Source organism: Vipera berus, assembly GCF_964194415.1.
Source record: "Vipera berus genome assembly, chromosome: 1".
Taxonomy (NCBI): Eukaryota; Metazoa; Chordata; class Lepidosauria; order Squamata; family Viperidae; genus Vipera; species Vipera berus.
The window spans coordinates 136907764-136927022 of NC_138202.1; the positions used below are offsets into that span (position 1 = coordinate 136907764).

Genomic DNA, 19259 nt, shown 5'->3' on the forward strand with positions numbered 1-19259 from the left:
CACACACACACACACACACACACACACACACACAGATAGATAGATATAGATATATATAGATATAGATATTTGTTTTCTGAGGTTTTCGCGGGTGTTCGTATGTGGATCTTTGGTTATTCGGGTTTTTCCCCGCGTAGAACTAAAGGTGTAGGGGCGACGTTTCGACGGAATCCCATCCGTCATCATCAGGCTGGTGGCTTCTGCTTCCTTCTTCTGGGAGAAGCATGTGGCTGTTTGTTCCTCTTTTTTAAACTGCCAGAGGGGGTGTGTTCTGTGGGTGGAGGTGTGCTCTGATTGGGTGGGGGAGTAAGTGTGTTCTGATTGGGTGTGAGTGTGTTTTGAATGGTGGGTGTGTTCTGATTGGGTGGGGGTGTGTTTTGAGTGGATGGGCTGGTCTCAGCTGCCAGCCTTAGACCTGAGCTGGTGAGTTGTGCTGCTTTTGTTCGGCTTCGTGTTTGTGGTGGTGCCATGTTTTTATAGTGGGTGTCAGTTTGCTTATTGTGTGGTTTGGAGGGGTTTAAAGTGGCTGATGTTGCAGCTGTAGTTAGGTTTCTGTTTTGTGGTTGTGCCTCGTTATCATTGTGGGTTTGCATTTGCTTTTTGAATGGTTGTGTGGTGGTGATGTCATGTGGTGTTATCATGAGTTTGGGTCTATCATTCTTGGTGGTTGGGACTCGTCTGTCAATCAAGGCGGGTTTCCAAATGGTTGGTAGGCGAGAGGTATCATCTCGTTTGTTTATGCTGTGGGGGCGTTTTTCTATCTCAATGGCTTCTCTGATTATTCTGTTGTTAAAATGTTCAATTTTGGCGATAGTTTTGGTTTTTTTAAAATCAATTTCATGTCCCGTGGCTTCAAAGTGTTGGACCAGGGATGAAGTTTGTTCTCCTTTTCTGAGTGAGTTTTTGTGCTCTTCAATGCGTGCACTTATTCTTCTGTTGGTCTGTCCGATGTATGTGGTGGGGCAGGTGGTGCATGGGATTTCGTATACTCCTTGGTTTTCTAAGCCAATTATGTCCTTGGGGTTTCTTAGGATGGTGGATATTTTTCTGTCTGTGTAGAATGCTGTTTTGATGTTGTGTTTTTGGAGGACCTTGCTGATTCTGTCTGTGGTCCCTTTTAAGTATGGGAGGAGGGCTTTGCCATTTTCTTGTTCTCTGTCTTGGGTTTTTGTGGGTGTCTCTCTTCGGATTAAGTTGGTAATCGTGTTTCTTTGGAATCCATTGGCTGTTAGTACATTAGTGAGAGTGTGTAGTTCGGTTTTTTGGTGTTGTTCGTCAGCTAGGTGTTTTGTTCTGGAGATGAGTGTCTTGGCTACGGAGTTGATCTGTGCTGGGTGGTGGTGTGAGAGTGCGTTCAGATAGCGGTTTGTGTGTGTTTTTTTATGGTAGATAGTGTGTCCTAGGGAGCCGTTGGATTTCTTGTAGACTAAGACATCAAGGAAGGGAAGTTGATTGTTAGCTTCTGTTGATTCTGTTAGCTTCTTCAGTCGCTCCCAAACACATTCCCATGGAAACCATTATATGCGGAGTCGAATCCAGCCTGACCAAAATTAACCCTGATGACGCCAACAAAATGAGACTCGAAGTTACCAACATCCTCTGCACCAGCAAACCACCCAAAAGCAACTTACCCAAAGAGGAACAGACAGCACTACTTAACCTAAAAAATGACACCAGCATAATCATTCTGCCAGCAGACAAAGGCAACGCCACGGTGGTAATGAACTCATCTGACTACCATACCAAATTATCCAACCTACTCCGAGACTCCACATACAAACTCCTCAAGACAGATCCCACCACCTACCTGGAAAAAACCACAAAATCCAAAATAAAAGCCACCCCCATCAGTGAAGAGATCCAGAAAACAATCATTCCCAGAGAAAAATCATCCAGATGTCCTAAGCTCTATGGTCTGCCCAAGATACACAAAGAAGGAACCCCACTCAGACCCATAGTCAGCTCCATAGGCTCACCTCTACAAAATCTAGCCAAATTTCTTGCCAAACAACTACAGCCTTACGCAAATTCCATCACCTCACATGTACAAGATTCATTCCAATTCATAGAGATCATAAGTAAACTAAACTTACAGCCCTGTGACCTACTTGTGAGCTTCGATGTCATATCCCTCTTCACCCAAGTGCCAATCAAAGAAGCCTTGACAGCTATCCTAAATAAATACAACCCCCCAAAAAACATCCTAGATCTGACCAACCACTGCCTATCTAACACATACTTCATCTACAATGGACAAAGATACAAACAAATGGAAGGAGCACCCATGGGATCACCCCTTTCACCTGTCATCGCAAACCTCTACATGGAACACTTTGAAACCCTTGCTCAAGAAAAATCCAACCACAAACCCAAACTCTGGCTCAGATACGTAGATGACACCTTCGTAATCTGGCCACACGGCAAAGAAAAACTGGATGACTTCCTCACACACCTCAATAGCCTACACCCCAAAATACAATTCACCATGGAAACAGAAGCTAACAATCAACTTCCCTTCCTTGATGTCTTAGTCTACAAGAAATCCAACGGCTCCCTAGGACACACTATCTACCATAAAAAAACACACACAAACCGCTATCTGAACGCACTCTCACACCACCACCCAGCACAGATCAACTCCGTAGCCAAGACACTCATCTCCAGAACAAAACACCTAGCTGACGAACAACACCAAAAAACCGAACTACACACTCTCACTAATGTACTAACAGCCAATGGATTCCAAAGAAACACGATTACCAACTTAATCCGAAGAGAGACACTCACAAAAACCCAAGACAGAGAACAAGAAAATGGCAAAGCCCTCCTCCCATACTTAAAAGGGACCACAGACAGAATCAGCAAGGTCCTCCAAAAACACAACATCAAAACAGCATTCTACACAGACAGAAAAATATCCACCATCCTAAGAAACCCCAAGGACATAATTGGCTTAGAAAACCAAGGAGTATACGAAATCCCATGCACCACCTGCCCCACCACATACATCGGACAGACCAACAGAAGAATAAGTGCACGCATTGAAGAGCACAAAAACTCACTCAGAAAAGGAGAACAAACTTCATCCCTGGTCCAACACTTTGAAGCCACGGGACATGAAATTGATTTTAAAAAAACCAAAACTATCGCCAAAATTGAACATTTTAACAACAGAATAATCAGAGAAGCCATTGAGATAGAAAAACGCCCCCACAGCATAAACAAACGAGATGATACCTCTCGCCTACCAACCATTTGGAAACCCGCCTTGATTGACAGACGAGTCCCAACCACCAAGAATGATAGACCCAAACTCATGATAACACCACATGACATCACCACCACACAACCATTCAAAAAGCAAATGCAAACCCACAATGATAACGAGGCACAACCACAAAACAGAAACCTAACTACAGCTGCAACATCAGCCACTTTAAACCCCTCCAAACCACACAATAAGCAAACTGACACCCACTATAAAAACATGGCACCACCACAAACACGAAGCCGAACAAAAGCAGCACAACTCACCAGCTCAGGTCTAAGGCTGGCAGCTGAGACCAGCCCATCCACTCAAAACACACCCCCACCCAATCAGAACACACCCACCATTCAAAACACACTCACACCCAATCAGAACACACTTACTCCCCCACCCAATCAGAGCACACCTCCACCCACAGAACACACCCCCTCTGGCAGTTTAAAAAAGAGGAACAAACAGCCACATGCTTCTCCCAGAAGAAGGAAGCAGAAGCCACCAGCCTGATGATGACGGATGGGATTCCGTCGAAACGTCGCCCCTACACCTTTAGTTCTACGCGGGGAAAAACCCGAATAACCAAAGATCCACATAGATATAGATATATAGATAGATAGATAGATATAGATAGATAGATAGATAGATAGATAGATAGATAGATAGATAGATAGATAAGATCTTTGGTCATTCGGGTTTTTTCCCCACATAGAATTGAAGGTATAAGAGCAACGTTTCGACGAAATCTCATCCGTCATCCTCAGGCTGGTGGCTTCAGCTTCGTTCTTCTGGGAGAAGTGTGTGGTAGTGGCTGTTTGTTCCAGTTCAGGCCTTGTGTGTGTGTGTGTGTGTGTGTGTGTGTGTGTATAATTCAATAAGGTATTTTAAAAAAGAATTTGAATGGTGTCAGAGGTTCATTGCGAAAAATCTCCTGAAATTTGATCAAGTTTATTCAAGGACCAAATTGGCCACACAGGTGCATAAGCGTAAGCTTTTGTCTGTGGTACAAATAAAATTGTGGTTCTATATATACTAGTAGCACCAGTTGGGTGACAGCAATAGTAAAGTAGACCCAGGGCTTTTTTTCTCATATAACACTCAGAACGGTGTTCTGGCCCCTTTTTTTGCCAAAAAAAAGCTCCCTCCCTCTGAAAGCCTATTGCAGGGCTAGGCAATCTTGGCCCTTTTTTATGACTCGTAGACTTCAACTCCCAGAAATCCTGAGCCAGCCATGCTGAGGGGAAAGGGAGAGGTTTCCAAGCTGACCCATGCTGGCTCAGGAATTCTGGGAGTTGAAGTCCTTGAGTCATAAAAGAGCCTGCACTGGAGGAGGACATTAAAATTATTTACAGGGTTACTTCTTTAGGAACTAAACTTTTAGAATCTACAACAGCTAGTTCAAAAAAGCCAACAGGAAAGAACCTCACATTTTTCATCTGCTTCTGTGTTTTGGAAGGTAAAATTAGATAAAAAAATAATCTATTTCCTATGTTAACATCTCTGCAATGAAATCAATAAAGGTAACAGGAAAGAAATAAGAAACATTTTTCTCAATGTAATATGTCTAATTTAGCTGATGCTAGAAAAAAATAGTATCTTTTGTACATACTCTTGAAAACTATTTTGAATCTAACCATCTATTACAACTAAACCACTTTAAATTAAACAATTCTTAAAAATGAACTATTCTTAATTTGGACTTTACTTCTACTGTTTGGACTGTTGTGTGTTTTGAAAAATAGATTATTTAGAATCTAGTTATGTTGCACTTCAGTCTTTAAATAATTAACCTAGTATACACATAATAATATATGATGTTTTCCATGGTGAGCTTAACATCAATAACAACATTTATTAAAAAGGCTAAAATAATTTCTGCTGGTATTATCTGTACATTAAAATTTTGTTTAGTCACAATCTTTCACTTTTCGCATTCTGGAAAAGCAGTGGTCATGTATCCTAGCAAAAGATGTTACATATGTGCATAAGCGTAGTCAGTAGCATATGCCTTTTTAAAAATATCAAACATGCAAAGAAACAAAAATAAGTCCAAAATATCTGTATTACATCCAGAAATGCCAACTTTGCAACCAATATTTCTCATCCATAACTATGGCATCCTAAGGATACCTGCATACATACAAATGCTTCTCTGGGATCAGTAACGCAGCAGGGATTGCTTTTTCCTTCCAGTAACAGATTGCTGGGAAGTACCAAACATGGCCTTGAGAATTCCAATGTTTGTTACAAATTTTTCTGGATGTGGTTGGAAAGAGGCCTAGAAATGCCAGCACAAATACATCACACTTGCTGAATGTGCACACACAACTAATTACAATCTTCAATTATATGTGATATATCCAGGGCTTTTTTCCCCATAGAACGCTCAGAATGGCGTTCCAGCCCCTTTTTTTTGCACACACACACAAAAAGCTGAAGGAAACTGTTCCGGAGAGCCAAATTCTCCTCAGGCAGCCAGGTTGCAGAGCAGCAGAATGTATCGCAGCGACAGGCCTTCTGAGGGCTCAAATTGAAGGAAATGCGATCCATACAGGCTAATTTAAAAGTGGGAGGGTAAGAACGGCCAAGTGTGAACAGGTTGCTTAGCAACCTGCTTAAACAGTCTCTGTAACTTTCAGCTCCCTGTGCCTTGCCTTTTTTAAGCTGGGAAGTTGAAAAAAAGGCTAAAAAGAAGGCAATAGAGTGAAATCAAGGAAAATGTATAGATATAGCCAGCAGATGTTTAGGGAACCTTTATTTTTCATACACTGTTCGAATTTTGTTTTAATGCCATGGTGATACACAATCAAATGTAGTCAGTCTTTTTTTTAATCCCAAAACATCTGTTCGTTAAATACAGTATAACAAAGTTTTGGATGATGGAATTATTTTTTATCTAAGGATAACTAATGATAACAGCTCTTAAATCTGTTATTTTGTTTTATTTTTGCACAAAAAATTGTATAATTTGCATTTGCATTCATTTACAAATAGAATATGTTGTTAAAATGTACTGGTGTTGAAATAATTAGTGCACACATATACCTAAAACCAGTTTATTGCATTTGCCAATTGTACTAAAAAAATTCATTATCAACCAATATAATTCATTTAATTTGAAATCAAGTGAAAAATTGATTTAAATTATTATATTAAAACAAATTAATGGCAATTCTTTTATAAGAAGTTGCCTCAAATAAAATGAGTTTGACATGCCTGCTCTAGATAGTTGAATGCTCCAAAATAAATTATATACCAGGCCTGTACATGCAGCCTGCCAAGCACCCTTGGACAGAGCACAGACTTTATTTTTTTTAAAAAAGTAACAAAATCACCACCACTGCCCTGAATGTCATGCTGCCTAGTGTCTCCATGGCTTACCATGACCACAAACTCCAACACTGTAGATGGTCCTCTAGTCACCAAATCATTGATTAGCCCACCAGCATTCTTTTGCAGACCACAAATTTTTTAATTTGTCAGTGTGGGCCTTTCCCTTCTACAAGTTGCACAGACCTCTTCTAGATTTTCCTCTTGCCTTTCCGAGTGAACTCCTTGGTCTGTCATTGAGCAAGAATTGACTTTGTAGGGAAGCATATTATCATTTGATGTACATTTAACATATGTTCTACCTTTATTTACTGATTATATAATATTTGTATGCAATCCACATGGCAAGGTTTGGGGCAACTTACAATATTTTTAAAATCATAAGATTAAAACATAAAAGCAGGGGTTTTTTCTCATAGAACACTCAGAATGGTGTTCCAGCACCTTTTTTTGCACACACACACACAAAAGCTTTTGCACAAACTATGCTACTCCCTCTATTGGCTTTCAAAAGCCTATTGGCTTTCGAAAGCCAATAGGAATTGCTGCTGAGCGTGCCAAAAGACCTGGCCGGCAAACGTTGCACCAGCAAGTTGTCTGCAGCAAAGGCAAGTTGGCAGGAACTTTGCATCCCTCCCTGCTGCCCAACTACACCATCTCAACTAGGTAAGTAAGAGAGGACAAGGAGTGGGAGGTGGGTTTTGCAGAGTCCATGTGCACTCCTTCCTTGTGCTCATCCGTGTCAGCCAGGCTGGTGGCCTACCTGGTGCTGGACCTGTGCCACCGTCGCCTCGCCCTGTGTGCCTAAGTGGCCACCCTGCATCGCCTGGCCTGCACCACCTCTGCCACCCGCCCCACACAGCCCTGCCGTATAGAGCGGGCCCTGCTGCTCCCATAGCACCAGCTGTGCCAGCTCCGGCCCCGGGAGGCAGCCCACCACCAACACCCCTTGTACCTGTCACCACAGTAGCACTGCCTCCCCTGCCCCCCACCTCCTGCCCCCACCAAGATGAGAGTTTTGGCACCTTTTTTTTTTAAGAAAAAAAGCACTGAGTAGACCTGAAGTCAAAAACTAAGCAGAGTTGGACCTTGCTAGGTAGGATGGAAACTACTAGGAAACTCTAGAAGTTGAATTCCCCCTCCCCACCCAGAAAACAGTAGTGGTAAACCTCTTTCATACTTCCAATTAGAAAAAAATGGATGTGATCATGAGCTCGACGTGAAGATTTTCCAATGCTAATATTGCATATGCATGCATCTGTCAGAGTTGTTTACTTCCCTATTTTTTTCAATTACAGAATTATGCAGAAATCACAACCCAGGAAGTCGTATCATGCTCACATGTGAAAATATAGACAACTATATATGTTCTTTGAATGTTGCACCCTTGAGAAAAAGGGAGAAGACACATATTTTGTTACTCATTTTGCATATTAGCAAAATATTTGGACAGCCGACACAGTTATGGGGGTTCTCTATTCCAGATTCAATAAAGTACTGAAGTGAACAATTGATTTAGCAGTAGAAGTTAAAGTTTTTTGATAGGTGCTTAGTTCTGTCCCATCAGCATGCCCTGTAACTCTAGGATTTAACTTTCTGGCCATAGATATGATAGCTATATTCTATTTCCAAGAATGGCTATCTGTAAACATGTAGATAACAAGTGTACAAGAAAAGGACTCGGCTAAAACGGAGGAGTGAATGGGAGAATGCCTGTATTTCTGTAAGTAAAACGGTGTGTTTGTGTGTGAAACAAACAAAGGAGAGCGAGACACAGCTTACCACTCGGTGTCTCCCTGGGCATATTCAAAGAATTGTCTTACCACGGTAGAGAAATGGTTTGCTATTGCTCCTTTTGGGAATATTTTTTCACTTCCACTCTATTCCACGATCATGGGATTTACAGATGCTCTGCTAACCAAAGGCCAACCTGGTCCAATCTTGCTTTTTAAAAAAAAAATGGGCATTGCCACTTAGCTTATATAGAAAATTTAAACCTTTGTCAAGCTTCGGCAATAAAGACAAGCAAAGAAATACATGCCTATATGTTGTTACTGTATACATGACATAGAAACGTCTTAAAATTGAGCAACAGGCACATTGCTTATCTTTCTATAGTTTATTTTTGGAAGCATGCATGACTGAAAAGAACAATGTTTAGCTCCCTGTGTGTGTGTTCATTAACAATATTAACAAGATATAGAAGCACATAAGCCAGCTGAAGCTACAGATTAGAATGTGGGAAAGTCTGAAATAACCCAAGTGTTCGTCTTCCCTTGTGCTGTATCAAAGCCAGCATGATGGAGGGGGGAAAAAATGGGAGGGGGGGAATAACACAATGGAACACTTCTGTTAAGAGATAGCTGAAAAAAACATAGCTTAGCTTTAATTCGAAGTTAACACTGAATGAACTAAGAAATCATTTTGCCTGAGCGCATTACCAGGGCAGTGCTTATTTAAAATACCCCTAAGGCTAACCAAGTTATATATTCTCTGCCTACTAAAGTGACAAGGAGGCAATGATATTTTATTTGAAGAGCTGCACAATTCTAAATCCTTTAATTCAGCAAATAGATGCTCTGGTAATAACTGCATCATCTCAGGCCTCACATGGAGAACTATTATAGATATTCTGTTTAAGCAAGCAAAAGCGCTAATGCCACTTCTTAAAGGGTTTCTAACAAATAAGATATGGAGGAGCTAGCAGCTAAAATTAAGATTGAAAACCACAGACTTCAAAGGAATAAATGTTTTATGAGACCCGGGAATTCAGACTAACCGAGCACCACCACCCATGTTTCATTTCAAAACCTAGAGGTTGACATTACTTGTTCCTAGATTTAAAGTTAAATTAAAATGTGACTGGCTAGAACAGTGTTTCTCAACTTTGGCGGTCCTCGACTTATGACCACAATTGAGTCCAAAAATTCTGTAATTAAGTGAGACATTTATTAAGTGAATTTTGTTCTATTTTATGATCTTTCTGGCCACAGTTAAGTGAATCACTGCAGTTGTTAAGTTAGCACCACAGTTGTTAAGTGATTCTGGTTTCCTCATTGATTTTGCTTGTCAGAAGGTAGCTAAAGGTGATCATCATGACCCTGGGACACTGCAACAGTCATAAATACATGCCAATTGCCAAGTGTCCGAATTTTGACTTTGAGGATGGCGCAATGGTTTGAGTGTGAAAAATGGTCATAAGTCATTTTTTTCAGTGCTGCTGTAATTTTGAACAGTCACTAAACAAACTGTTATATGTCGAGGACTATCTGTAAAGACTTGAACTCGCAGAACTGAACTATTTAAAATTACAAGTCTAGGTATCTTAAATTAAACCAGAAGAGATGGATGGATGGATGATACTTTTTTGTACAGCAAGGACAGTGTTCCTCCTCCATAACAACCCCTTGGGTAGGTTTTGCTGAGAGAAACTAGCCAAGGTCACCCAGGGAACTTCTGTTGCTGTAGGCAGACTAGAATTTGGGACTTGTCATTCCTAGTCCAACACCCGAATCACTATTACCACATGGGCTTCAAAATTTGTATTTCTTGCAAATGTATAACTGAGGGGCCCTTGGTGTTCTATGAGCTTGGTTGTTTTCTTGCAGATGTTTCATTACCCAAAGTAGGTAACGTCATCAGTGCATCATCTCATTTCAACCCTGTGCTACAAATATTCTCCTTTAAATGTATGACTGGAAGACCCTTATTCCTTCTTCAGTTTTTAATGTATTTCTGAATCAAAACTATAATCTGTAGAGACAATAGGAACAAACCCCATAATAACAATCCTATTTGGAGGACAGTTCACAATGGAATATATTTTTCCTTCATATTTCCTGCTCAAAATTGAGTTCACTAAAGGAATTCCATATCTTACAAAGAATACTCTTATCCAATGTGCCTATTTTAAACTATAGATTAGATGTCAAGCATTCAATTGATAAATCTATCAAGTTTTTGTTCTCATTTGATAACACATCCTGTTAGAATCACAATAATTTGATATAATTTGGGGATATTTGTACTTCATTCTTTAAATCATTAATTAAATTTAATTAATTTAAATAATAAAAACACTACCAAAAGTATCCCTTAAAGGACGTACCATCTCTTGGTGACATGACTTGTTCTGTCTTAGTGTAATGTAGTAGAAGACTTATCTGTTTACAGGATGTTACTTGGATTAGTGTAGAAGACATTTGTGATTGACCCCCAAAGCAGAATTTCCTATTTACTGTATAGTTTTGCCTTCTTGTCCTTTTGTATAAATGCTCTCAGTCCAGATAGCATTGTAAAAGGGCTGTAAGAGGTAACATTCATTAACATTTAGAATGCTTTGTGTTTCAGCTTCAACTTATTAAATTAGCTGGTGTTACTCAACAAAGGCTGTGTATCTGTCAAATTTTGTCAATATTAAGCAAATCACTTTATTAAATGCATTTTAATTTATATTCTTGGTCCACTGACAGGGAATCCATACAACCTGTGGCTTTTGCATCTTTTAATAATGATAAAAAGAACAGTTATGGGGGAAAACTAAATCCTAAAGGTGTTATAAATATATTATGAAAATATTATCTCCCCTTTCTTCACTGTTTTCTGTTTTGGTTTCTTTGTAGTTTTGAAAAAGGAAGGATGATGCTTTTAAGTAAGATAATGCTACATTGAGAAGAACACAATCACAAAGACACCTGCACAGAAAGTGTTGTTATGTTGTAGAATGCTAATCTGATTCTTGTAGGCCCTTGAAATTAGGATTTGTTTAGCAGACACAAATGGAATATATTTTTGATTTCTTCCAAGGAGTGGTTCATTTGTTTCCTTGATGTTTCATAGATATTATGGAGTTAAAAGATTAAAGCATCTTTTAACTGCATAATATCTATGAAACATTAAGGAAACAAATGAATCACTGTTGAGAATTGTGCAAAACCCATTACTCAAAGTCCCACATCCTCTTGAATGCTTGGTGTTGGTGCATCCCATTTCCTGAAAGCACATACAGGCATCCACCAACCACACTTACATTGACACACCTGCCACGTACGTGGAACTTTTAAAAGAGCCTGATCTTTCTGTTCTTGGAGAGATGGATCTGCATAGGTTCTCTGCCATGCACCTCTCCAAATGGATTTCTACAATCCTAATAACCATGGCCATAAAGATGATCAAGAGATGCAACCATGTAGATTTTTTTGGGAGGGGTGGTTTCAGAAAAAAATAATTATAAAGCAAAAATGTTATTCCAAACCAAAAAATACTAATAAAGGAGGGAGGGGTAAGGGAGGGAGAGAGGAAGCAAAGAAAGAAGGAAGGAGGGACTAGCCGACTGTACAGACTTTCTCCCTGTAATAAAGTATAAACAGAATATTGTATCTGTTTTAAAAAATTATTTGTCCTCGGCCATCTTCCAGGATATTTTTTCCAGTCTTTCATGTAAATACTAATTAGCTCAAACCTGGCTTAGCGTCCTGAAATTAGCTATGTGCTGCCATCTAGTGGAGTATTTAGGGAACACAGGTTGCGTTCAACTCACAACCACAAACAGTTCAAACATTAAGGGAGGCATCATATGACTGCACCCAATTTTTCTGTGGTCAGTAGGTGAGACATCACATGGCCATGGCTTGCAACCTTCCCTGCCAGCTTTTCCACTGATGTTGTTTGTGGGAAGCTGGCTGAAAAAGTTGCAAACGGCAATCGTATGACCCTGCTGCCGTCATAAATATGCAATGGTTAACAAGCACCAATATCACAGTCATGTGACTGTGAGGATGCTGTGATGGTCAAAAATGCAAGGACCGGACATAATTTTTTTCAGTGCAGTCATAACGTAGAATGGCCACTAAAGAAATAGTCATACACTGAGGGCTACTTTTACCTAGATTTGCATCAATTGTTCCAAACACGAACAATCAACTTGTCCTAGGCTCCCTGAAAATATGATATACAAGAAAAATACACCACCCTTTTTTCAAACAGTGGGCCAAGAAACCATCACTGGGCACACAATCTCTTTGTCAAACTGCCATCATCATTCCCTCTGCAACCATTCAGTTATGCCAATACACTAACAGGAGCTCCAGAACAATGCAGCATATAGCAATAGCAATAGCACTTTAGACTTATATACTGCTTTACAGCCCTTTCTAAGCTAGAGGTCCCCAACCTTTTGGGCACCAGGAACTGGTTCTGTGGAGAGAGGTTTTTCTGCAGACTGGAGGGTGCATGGTTTTGTGTGCTGCCTGCCTGCATATCACGGATAGGGCTTTGCTTGTTTGTGCGGACTGGTTATTGGCATGCCGTGGATCAGTACTGGTCCACGGACTGTGGGGTTGGGGACCACTGCTTTAAGCAGTTTACAGAGTCAGCATATTGCCCCCAGCAATCTGGGTTCTCATTTTACCAACCTCAGAAGGATGGAAGGTTGAATCAACCCTGAGCTGGTCAGATTCGAACTGCTGGCAATCTGCAGAATTAGCCTGCAATGCAGCATTCTATCCACTGTGCCACCACAGCTCTTTATAGACATACATAGGAACAGAATTGGATGGAACAGAATTGGGCAGAAGATTAAGTTATAGCATGCAAAACTGTTGGAAAGGGAACATTTTCAAGGAAACAAAAAACAAGAAGGTCCATTGTCTTTTGGAAAAAAGCACCTTTGGGACAACCCAAATGATTAAGAATCTCCATAGATAAATGGCTAGGTCCTCTTCTAGATCAGGGCTTTTCAACCAGTGGTACGGGTACCATCCTAGAAAAGTGGTAGCAGGAGAGAGAAATGAGCTGAACCGGTGGTAGCACTGCACAAGCCTGAGCGAGAGATGGCTGGAGCTGCAGGGCTCAGCGGAAATGCCAGGATCAGAACCAGGCTCCAGCTGAAGCTCGGCGCTGATTGTGGTGCTTCTGCCGAGCCCAGAAGAAGCGCCGATCAGCTGGAATGTTGCAGCATCTCCAAGGTCTTGTGATTTACATTCGGATGCTTGGCAACAGATTCATATGTATGACGGTCACAGTGTCCCAGGGTCATGTGAAGTGACCAAAACCTGCTGAAACCACCCAACAGAGAGGGGGGAATAAAAACCAAACACCCCCATCCCTGCTGCCAATCCTCAACAGAAATGCTCACAACAATGAAAACCTCGGACAGGAGGAAGAGTGCTGCCGGGCGGGCAGGCAGGTGTCTTGCTCGGCTGTGGGGCACTTTTTTCAGTGCCATTGTAACTTCGAATAGTCACTAAGCGAACTGTTGTAAGTCGAGGACTATCTGTACTTCATCACTTTTTTTCCTTTTTTTTTTTTTGGTCATCAAGTTTTTGGCACCTTGCTAGGAGACTGGTGGTACTCGGATGTTGCCATATCCTAAAAGTGGTACAATGGGTGAAAAAGTTGAAAAGCCCTGTTCTAGATGAATAAACTCAGCCTTTGTTCAGGGTAAGGGTGGGTTTAAGTTTTGGCAGACAAAGGAAAAGGTAAGTCTCCTTTTCCCCTGTTGCGGGGAAAAAAAGAGATAAACCCACACTGCAAATGTAATTTTATGCTGCTTCACGCCACCACTGTTTTGCTTTGATTTGTAACCCTAGAGCAGCGTTTCTCAAACTTCACAACTTTAAGAAGTGCAGACTTCAGCTCCCAGAACTCCCCAGCCAGCATGGGTTACACTTGCCAAGTCTTAAAGTTGGCAAGTCTGAAAAGCACTGCCCTAGAGCATATCTTGCTACAGAAAAATGAGCTTCAATATCATACATAAATAATAACTACAATACAGTATATAACTAAAAAGACTACACACATATAAGCTGGGAGAAAGGTGAGAAAATTCAATTAATATTGCATAGCAGCTCCAACCAAATTGGCTATCTTCAAGGTGCATTTCAAGAAAACTAAAAAAAAAGCTGCATGTCTCATTACTTGTGTAAGAATTTGGCTCTCTGTGGCCTCAAGTGTAAATGAACATGTTAAGCAAAGCAATCAGTTGTTCTAAATCTGTAAGAATGGCATCACCTAGTATATAAAAAATGGGGTCATATTCCAATGCTATATATTACCAGTGATCAATTTATTAAATGTAACACTCCCAAATATGGATGAGATTTCAGGTCCAGCTTAACTTGGAGTAATCTTGTAAGTTGCTAAAGTCTGCTCAATTGCTAAGAGCATTCTGCATACTCTGCAGGATTTTATCAGCAGGAAGACACTGCTTTGTGTTTGCTGAAATAAATTCTTAATCTTCGTTCAATGGCCTCAGAAGGATAATCAATGGGATTCCTAGTGATTCAATGCAATATATCATCATGTTCAGTTTACTGGACAAAAAAGGTTGATACTTTTAGTTAAGTATATATATATTTTTTGACACCACAGAGAAAATAAATGTCTTACCTTCTGAGTAAGCAGAGCTTGTACAACCTGGTTGGCTACCTATAGAAGAAATAAATCATAGCTGGGAATTGCTTTTCATAATTAGGGGAAAAAATAAATTCTCCTAACTTCCATAGAAAACTGAGAGTCTACTGTTGTTTTTAATTTCAAAACTTGGTAGTTTTTTAAATAACCCCTTCAACGTAACATTTTTCACCTTGCAAAGTGAAAGGGGTACAACCAACTCAGACCAGGAGCCACACAAGTCAATTTAGTTTGAAGGTAGAAATCAGCATTTCTGTCCTCCAAATGGAAAAGGCAGCCCTGAAAGTATAAAAAAAAAATCATCTGTTCATTGCAGCTAGGTGGCATTGCATGCTCCAGAAAATTAAAATACCTACAGCTCAATCCGAGTAGAATTTTACCATACTTTTTAAAATAGAGACTTAAATCAAATAACAAAGCTTTGATTTATAGAACTATGTATAGGATTAATTTTACTCAATTCTTTCCTCATCTAGTAGGATTATTATTTTCTGTATTTTCATCTTATTTAGTTTCCTATTTATCATTAAATTTAAAATGCCAAATTAGATAAAGTCTATCACACATTCTTATTATGTGATTAATAAAAATTTAATGAGCGAGATACTACCATTTTGTTTTCGGCTGTGAAGCCCTACTTTTTATGTAAATTTTGAATAAAATGATTGTTTAGAAATGAAATGACCCTTTCCTTCACTGATGTTATTTTAAAATTTTTGTTTCATGTGAATTAGAATCTAAGACAGGATTTCAGCCTTTTTCTAGAAGTCAAATGCTTGAAATGATTCACGTTCTCATAAAATGACTGATTCCCTTCCTATCATTTCCAAAACTGTTCTATAACCTAAGGCACCACAGACAGCAAATGTCACATAAAATAGCTGTCTCTGTGATTTAATACAAGACACAGATTAAAACTGTAGTTAGAACTCACAGGAGTATATAACTATAACTTTTTGGTAAGAGTGGCACACAAGAAATATGCTATATTGTGTTTTTTTTAATCTACAAATAAGCAAATACTTTAAACATCACCATTAATATTCTAAATTTTGGGAGTTCTGTAAAGTACCCACATATTCATTGAAACAACTGCACAGACAAAGTGATATAATAAGAGAGGAGAAGGATAAAATATTTCAGGAATTCTGCAAATTTTAATAAACCAAGTGTCTGAAATGAGAATACTCAGGATATTGGGAAGATGACATATGGATGCTTTTATTTATGGAATTACTAAAGAATTGCCTAACAACAGCAAGATGGAGCATTAGATACTATATGCTAACAAATACATTACTACAAATGTCACAAAATATTATGTAATGTGCTTTTAAGGTAGGTTGTTAATGCCTTAAAATAAAATCAATATTTTTTTTCTTTTTTCATGCTACAATTTCCTGAGCTTATTTATTTATTGTTTAGGGAGGGAGGGAGGGAGGGAGGGGGAAGGAAGGAAGGAAGGAAGGAAGGAAGGAAGGAAGGAAGGAAGGAAGGAAGGAAGGAAGGAAGGAAGGAAGGAAGGAAGGAAGGAAGGAAGGAAGGAAGGAAATAATGTGCTGTTTACACTACAGTTTAATTCAAGTACACAATATATTTTTCCTTAGAGGAAATAACAGATTTATAACTAATATGAAAGCAATTGTTTCAGGGATAACTTTTAAAAAGAAGAATGTTAGTCCTTTTAAAAAAATAATGTTATTTATTTATTAGCTTTTTATCCTGCCTTTCTTACTTTATAAGAAACTCAAGGAAGTGAAGAAATACAATACTTATTTTTTTACCCACAATGGGATCTATCCAGCAATTCTGAAAAAAAAGATGAATCTGATCTTTTCTTTCTTATTTCTTATCTCAGATCCCATTTTGGTTGTGTCTTCTTCCCTCTTACTTTCTTCATGTCAAGGGCTGTCCAGCATTTGGCCTCTAGTTCCCTTATACTCTTTGGGCATAAACTAATTTTAAATTATATAACAAGCGTTTAAAAACATATTCCCTTTCCATCTACAGTGCAATCAAAGAGATTAGCTTGGGCAATACTATACTTAGCCATGCAAGTGAGGTAACACAACCAGTCTTAAAGTTTATGGCTTATTGGCTCTATTTAATTTCATTATTCAGTTATCAATTTTGACAGCAAGACTGCATGCTGAATCATTTTTTTAGTGATTGCAAATTGATTGGATTTTATCTTTTTTAACCTTGTTTTGGTTTCATAATTTTATTGTGTCAAGATCAACAGTTCGATTTTTCATTTGGCTTGTTTGTGATACTACTTTAAAATGGTGCCATCATAATGACCTTTGCCATTATCACACAAAAGGCTGTATCTGCTTGCCACTATACCCCTTCCAAACTATACCACTTACCAAACAATATCCTAGTCTTCTTTATCAAAGTAACACTTCTAAGTAATTCTATTTTTTTTCGAAGGCCACCACAGGGGAAAAAATATATTCTATCATTTTATCTGGCTATCATAATCTGTCTATTTACTGCAAAACTGTTAGTCTTCTATGATTTTTATCTTCTCAGTTGCCAGGCTTCCTTGGACCATCCCAGACACATGGCTCTCCAAGCTTTGTTTGAAAACCTCTAGTCATGGAGCATCAGTGACTCCAGGAGGCAGGCTGAAATTCTCATGGTCAAGAAATTAAGGATTAAGGAGGAATTTCAAGACCATGAGAATTACACCCTGCCTCCTAGAGTCACCAATGCTCCGTGCCTAGAGTTTTTCAAAGCTTGGAGAGCCATGTGTCTGTGAGGGTCCAAGGAAGCCTGTATTAGGCGGTAGACTGGACCAGAAGAACCAGGAATCCCTTCCAACCCCTTAGTTTTACAACTCTAAAGGCAGGAGCTTCATTACTTCATATTATTTAGTTCAGGGATAGACAAAGACCTCCCATTTTTTAATTAGTAGAGAAGTTATTGCTGGCCTTGATGCCTGGAGATTTGAGCTAAAAGAACTTTTGTTATTTGGAAAAAAAAGGAAAATCAGCAAAATGTGTGTGAAAATCGAACCGCCTACGATGGCTTCTTTGCAATAATTCTCATTATCCTAAGAAATTTGCTAATAACTGAAATGAAACTATGTGAATTCGTTTATGATTCAGACATGTAGCATTCTACAATAATAGAATGGTCGTCTGAAAGATGGCCAGTTATATAAATACGTTCAATAAATCAATGAAAAAAATAATTAAAAACTTGAGATTGAGAATGAAAGGAAAACAGAAGCAAGTCAGAAAGCTGAGGTATGGGAGGGAGAAGGGAACATTTAACCAAAGACTCGGAGACCAACTTTCCATCCATCTCACCTCATCAAGGCACCTTTCATACTGTTCTCGCTGATTTTTATTTTCCATAGCCAGTGCGGAATTCTCTGCCTGAAAGACACACAAGCACAAACATACAAACAGAAATATAAATTAATTAGTGGATTTAGTAAAGAACATGACAATTATACCGGTAGTCCCTGACAGTTCATTTAGTGACCGTTCAAAGTTACAACGGTACTGGAAAAAAAGTGATGTATGACTGTTTTTCACACTTATGACCATGGTCATGTGATCAAAATTCGGACACTTGGCATGGTTCATATTAATGATGATTGCGGTATCCCCTTTTGCAACCGTCTGACAGGCGAAGACATTGGGGAAGCCAGATTCACTTAACAGCTGTGTTATTAATTTGCAGCTGCAGTGATTCACTTAACATCTGTGGCAAGAAATGTTGTAAATGGGGCAAAATTCACGTAACAAATGCCTTGCCTGACAACATAAATTTTGGGTTCAAATGAGATCGTAAGTCGAGGACTATCTATGATGTGTATGTAATCTCATCATCTCATAACCATGTAGGATAAATAGACAGTTCTTTATGATCTAATGTAAACTTTGAATAAAAAACCCCCTCCAAATACATAGTTGTTGTTCTGAAATAACACAAATTCTGTTAACGTTATGAAATTACATGAGCAATATATTGCAATTCAGAAGAGTCAGACAGTAATATCTGTAATATCTCCTTGACAGATACTGAAAACAGCCTTTAGTAAAAATACTGCAGTGGATATTTGATATATCAATTTTCTTTTATTCAAGTCTTCCAAACTTTAGTGCTAGGAAACCATGAGTCAAGGGCATTCTCTTCCCGCTCTAAATCGGAGAGCTTTGTTTAATATTAACAGATTTACAACTACAATAATAAAAACTGATTTCCTTTTATCATTCAGACATCATAGCACTGATGGCTA

The 19259-nt window shown here is 39.1% G+C and overlaps 1 protein-coding gene across 1 annotated transcript in view; it reads right to left on the reverse strand.

The window, feature by feature from the left end:
* Nucleotides 1–19259, reverse strand: part of NCKAP5 (NCK associated protein 5) — a 643822-nt gene that overhangs the window by 160439 nt on the left and 464124 nt on the right. Inside the window, exons 7-8 of the mRNA XM_081341973.1 lie at nucleotides 18322–18390; nucleotides 14981–15019 (exon numbers count right to left, since the gene is read on the reverse strand). Of these exons, the coding sequence (XP_081198099.1) occupies nucleotides 14981–15019; nucleotides 18322–18390 (108 nt within the window). The remainder of the gene's footprint in view (nucleotides 1–14980; nucleotides 15020–18321; nucleotides 18391–19259) is intronic.